This window comes from Hemitrygon akajei, chromosome 17 (assembly GCF_048418815.1).
Source record: "Hemitrygon akajei chromosome 17, sHemAka1.3, whole genome shotgun sequence".
In the NCBI taxonomy this organism is placed as follows: Eukaryota; Metazoa; Chordata; class Chondrichthyes; order Myliobatiformes; family Dasyatidae; genus Hemitrygon; species Hemitrygon akajei.
This window is the reverse complement of record NC_133140.1, coordinates 59,998,013-60,003,343: the sequence shown is the minus strand read 5'-3', so window position 1 is coordinate 60,003,343 and position 5,331 is coordinate 59,998,013. Positions and strand designations below refer to the sequence as shown.

The 5,331-nt window shown below is 45.0% G+C and overlaps 1 protein-coding gene across 1 annotated transcript; it reads right to left on the bottom strand.

Annotated features, from left to right (window-relative positions):
- Positions 1 to 224: 224 nt before the first annotated feature.
- On the bottom strand, positions 225 to 4,654 carry LOC140740997 (histamine H2 receptor). The gene is made up of 2 exons (XM_073070634.1): positions 4,350 to 4,654; positions 225 to 3,703 (listed from the first exon to the last, which is right to left on the bottom strand). The coding sequence occupies exon 2, from the start codon at positions 3,634 to 3,636 to the stop codon at positions 2,488 to 2,490; it is 1,149 nt and encodes a 382-aa protein (XP_072926735.1). The 5' UTR covers positions 3,637 to 3,703; positions 4,350 to 4,654; the 3' UTR covers positions 225 to 2,487.
- Between the last annotated feature and the right edge of the window lie 677 nt (positions 4,655 to 5,331).

Genomic DNA, 5,331 nt, shown 5'->3' with positions numbered 1-5,331 from the left:
ATGGGAGTCATATCATTTAGAAATATTACATATTTGGCATACCAGTTACATCTTAGCAATGTTAATACTTAAAATAAATAAACCCAACAAAGATGAAATATTACCAATGTTTATTCCCATGCCATAACATATTTTCCACATTCCTTTATTCAGAACAAATAAAGTGCACTCATTTTTATGATAAACTGTTACAAATAGATGTCAATAAAATACCTCATTATTGAAATAAAAACTTAAATTTTACTTAATTTGCCAAGGCTGTCAGAATGTTAATCAAGCAAAATGAGACCACTTCAATATGTAGAATATCAAAATATGAATAAGGATTAACAGCAACTCTTCTTCCTGAAGCCTGTTGTCATTTTTGACTCTGAGATGAGGGTTTGATAACATCTCTTCATCATTTCTAAGAATGCCTGTTCATCTCATCATAGTGCTATCTAATCACACTGCTGCATCTGCTCAACAGCAACTGAAACCTTTATCCATCCTTTGCTACTCCTGGACTTGATAACTAAAATGCACCCCAGGCCACCCTGTGTAAATTTGCAAATGTCCAAAACTCTATTATAACTCATACTAACTGCTCATCAACTATCCCGCCGGACTTTAGGTTACCTGGAGGTGTTTTGGAGTGACTTGCTACATTAAATATGATACACAAATATAACTTGCTGTTTCTTTTATCTGTATAATAATTTATTTACAAAATTAAATAACTAAAATACAGTTAAAATACTTAAAACATACATAAATTAAACTAATTAATGAAAACAACTAAAATGTAAATTTTCCTTCGGAGCTGTTCCTACTTAGTTGAATGACAATGCTGATCCTCACGGTGAATGCTGGGCAACTGCTTCATCTTTGCGCCCTGCCGCTGGACTCCAGAGTGAATGTCTGGATAACACTGTAAGCAGTGAGTAATAAAACTGGGATTTCCACATTCATATATAAATCCTGAAGATTGCTGTCAGTAAGAAAGCAGCCACTGACACTTCTCAGCAAAGTACAGTTATTAAGAGATTTAGAAATCATGCTTTTTAAACATTCTATGGGATTGCTGATAACAAAATGCAACTGCTTCAATCATCATCAGTATTGTGGTGAGCGTATTATCAGATCATCTTTCCCTCGGTACCCGCAGTTTGAGAAGGATTCCATCCAATGCTACAAGTGCAGACCTCGCATGTTCTGCCCATCATCTCATCAGCTTCCCCTCACAGCCCAAAGACATGCTGGACGTAACTTGCTAATGAAAATTGCCCCTAGTGTAGGCTAATGGATAAAAGAATCAAAGGGGATTTGATGGGCATGTGTAAGACAGAATAAGTTGCAAGTCTATATAGAAGAGGCAGAATTACTTCCTTAGGAGACATTCCAGCAGTATGTGTTGTTAAAGGTTTGAGATAAGTGGGAGTGATTTACTTCTTTTAAAAAATATTATGTTCATTAACAGAATTATTTATTACTAGTTTAGAGAGAACATTTGCTTTGACCTCCTCCTACCAGTACAGACTAGCACAAAATCGTTTGTGCAGTGGTCAATCTTGCTTGAAAAGTGTTATCGCGTGCAGATTAGTTTTGAAAATCAACACGGTAATGGGTGCTGACAAATTTCTATTTTCAATGACAGCCTTGAGCATCTCTAAAACTAGAAAAAGTGTACAAACGATAGGTGGTGGAGTACCATGTTTAATGGTTCCTTATCCTTCACCAGTTCCTCTGGACCAGCATTTCACTAACCCTCCCTTTGTTCTCCACCTGAAAAGTCAGCGTCTTAGAACTTTTCTGTTCAAGGCAGGGAGCTAAACATCCCTTCAAACCCAAGATTTTAATTTTAAAACAAAACCGAAGGGAACTAAATAAACTGAAACGTGCCTGGAAGATATGAGTAGGAACAATGCAGCCAAGAAAAGAAAGATAAAATATCCACCGCGGGATCAAAGCAAGATATTGGGACTAACTGCACAGCCCAGAGATCCAATCAAAACACCTATTTCCCCTTGTTAAGGCATTCTGAAGTTTTGTTGAGCTCAAAGAGGTGTATCTGAATCCTGGTCCTCAATGCAGCCGGTTTGGCAAGCTCCCATTACACCAATATAAAAAGAGCCAGTTACTGTATTTTGTTCTTGTCAATGTTCCCTAGAGGATATATTTTGAGGATGTCGGGGATAATTTTCGAGTGCCTGCAAGTGTCATGAAATCCTTTTCATCTCAGTTGGACGTTGTTGAAAGGCAGAATTACTGACTGTGATGTCCATTCATCAGTAATGAGCCTTAAATGTTCGTATTCCCCCTCTCTCTGGAGGGGACGTAAACAACCAACCATTTCTCTCAAAGGCGAGTGAGTGTTGGCGCCTGTAGCTGGTCTTTGAACTATAACATCAAAGTGACGTTCCCAAATAATCTATCACATAAAAGATAGCATTTGAAAACGTTGATTGCTTTCGAATTGAGTGGATCAAAAGGGTGGTCTATTATCACTCAGTAAAGGGCTGTAGCCCTGCGGGCAAACGAAAGTTCTGGGTTTTTGTCCGGCAACGCCCGCAGGGTTTTGTGGAACAGTTGCTGCACCCCTTTGCGGAATCTTTGGTCTCTGACACTGTAGATGACAAAATTACAGCAGCTGTTGGCGGCCAAGATCCAGAAAGCAAAGAAGGAAAAGGTGCACCAACTATGGCCGCTGACATTGCCCACGACGAAAGCGGCGATCGGACTGAAGGATGCGGTGAAGGCGAAGGTCAGGATGGCGATGGTTTTTGCCGCTTTGATGTCTGAGAAGGACGGGCGCAGGGGCCCGCGGAAGTTGTCCGTTTTGACCAAGCACTTGCGCTGCTTGGAGCAGCGGCGGATGGTGCTGAAGGACAGCGCGTTGACCACCAAGGTGCAGCCCAGGAGGGTGAAGTCAAAGGCGGGGAAGAGCAGCAGGATGCTCCAGCTGGAGTGCTTCGGGGCCTGGGCCACGAACGCGTAGTTGCACATACGGCTGCACTCGTTGTACCTCAGGGTGAAGTGGTCGCTGAACATCAGGGGGGCCGTGGCGAGCAGGAAGGCGGCCAGCCAAGAGCAGCAGATGGTCGCCAGGGTCCTCCTGCGGGTCACCACGGTTTCCTTGTGCAGGGGCTTTAGGATGGCCACGCTGCGCTCCACCGTCAGCAGGAAGATGGTGCTGATGGAGACAAAGGTGCAGCCAGCGAACACCAGCCCGACCAGGTGACAGGGCTGCCAGAACGCCCCGGCTCCCCTGGCCGAGTAGCCCCGGGCCCAGGCGGGCGGCGCTCCCCCGCTCAACATCCAGACGATCTCGGTGTAGGCGGAGAAGGGGACGACCAACACCCCAACCATCAGGTCAGCCAGGGCCAGAGAGACTTTCAGGTACCCCTGCGGGGTCCGGAACTGCCTCGTCCCCAGGAACACGGTCACTGTGATGGCGTTGCCCACAATCACCGCGCAAGCCAGGATAGTCATGAAGGCGATGACCAGAATCCGGTTGAGCGGAGCGCAACAACACCAGCTGCACACATGTCCGGTCCCGGTTCCGTTCGTCTCCGGGGTTGTCCATCTTTGGCCGTGGCACCAAGCACCCTCCGCGCTAAAGTTACTGAGCTCCTCCGACATTGCACTGAAGTGCATGGAATTCTCAGCGGAAAACGGTGACCAGCCCAGTCCGACCTAAGACCCAGCGCCGAAATACCGTCACCTACAACAGAATGGGAGAGTTCAGGTGAACAAGCAAGACAACAGCGCTGACCGCGTTAAATCTGACCGAAGAAAGACAAATTATGCAGGAAACAGTTAAAACATTAATTCACTCTGGAGACGGGATATTGAAAACACTGAAATAATATATGTATATCTGCAGCTCAAAGGGCAAACATATTTCACCCGGTCAGTGGCTGAGCAACCATATCCTCTGTACTTCACACGGACACCGGCGTGTAGATGCCAGACAACACAAAGGGTTGGATGAAAAACAAAAACAAGCTCTAATGTTGCAGTTTTATGATTCCCGCTCATTATCCTATTATCGAAATATAAACACTTTTTAAACATTGGTGACACTTACAGGGAAGGGAGAATATTGAGTTTTGAGTGAAGGTGGGGTTGGTCGAAATAACTGGTTAACTCTGTGAACGAGCCAGTGAAAGAACGATGGCCCGAACGATCTCTTCCTGTGCTTTAACACTCGGTAATTTTAACACATCGCTAACAATTCCATCGGGCTCCTTAACTAGCTTTTGGTTTAGTCTTTTTAAGATTGTGTAAATCTTCTAGCGTCGCCAAATCAAAAAGAAACTCGCGCTCTCGCGAACCCTGGTTAATGTGGTGAATAACAGCCCACTCACCCTTAAGAACCTGTAGTGCGATGGAAGGTCCGTTTATAGCCGGCAGCCTGGTAAATCTGTCACTACTCTTTGCCTCGGAGCTACTCGAAGGTGGCTTCCAAGATTCCGTTCCCGCTCTCCGAGAGGGACCTTGCGCTTCCATCAGTGAACTTCCTCCTGACCCAAGTCAGCATCATTGGACGCAGTCTTCTGTCCATTTCACAGATGTTCCAACCACGGGATAAAGGAATCTTCTCTGCACTTCAAGGGAATGCTGGGGCACAGCTGCTGTGGTAGTATCTGAGGCGGGTTCCCACAGACTTTCCTTGAAGCAATGATAGAAGATCTGACCAGGCATGAGGCGGTGCGGTCAGGATGCGAATCTGCAGCATTTACAGCGTGCTGTGGTTGCCTCCAATAAACGCAGCAACTTCTCCAACTCAATCGCGGAGAAACAAAATGCGTTCAAACCAATCAAATTCCAGGCACGAGCAGCTTTTACAGGCAACAACACTTTCAAAAAGGCAAAGATGTTGTAAAATTAGCACAAAATATATATCACGCGAAACGGAGAAAATGTGATGTACAAGTACTGAGGAAGTTGAGAATTTGCAATTCCATTTAGCAGAAAGGATTTACTGTGACATTAAATTAAATCCGTGGAATCTGAAACACACACACACACACACACACACACACACACACACACACACACACACACACACACACACACACACACACACACACACACACACACACACACACACACACACACACACACACAAGAGGGAGGTCTCAGATGGAAACATCCACTGTTCATTTCTCTTCATTGATGGTGCCGGCGCCGCAGATTTTTTTTCTCCTGCGGTTTGTCTCTTACTCCAGATTTCCAGCATCTGTAGACACTCTTGGGTCTCAGTAGAACCTGAAGCACTCTCGCTTGCGTAATCACCAAGGTTTAGAGAAGCCATTGCTCTCGACACAGCCTAATTCAAAACAATTT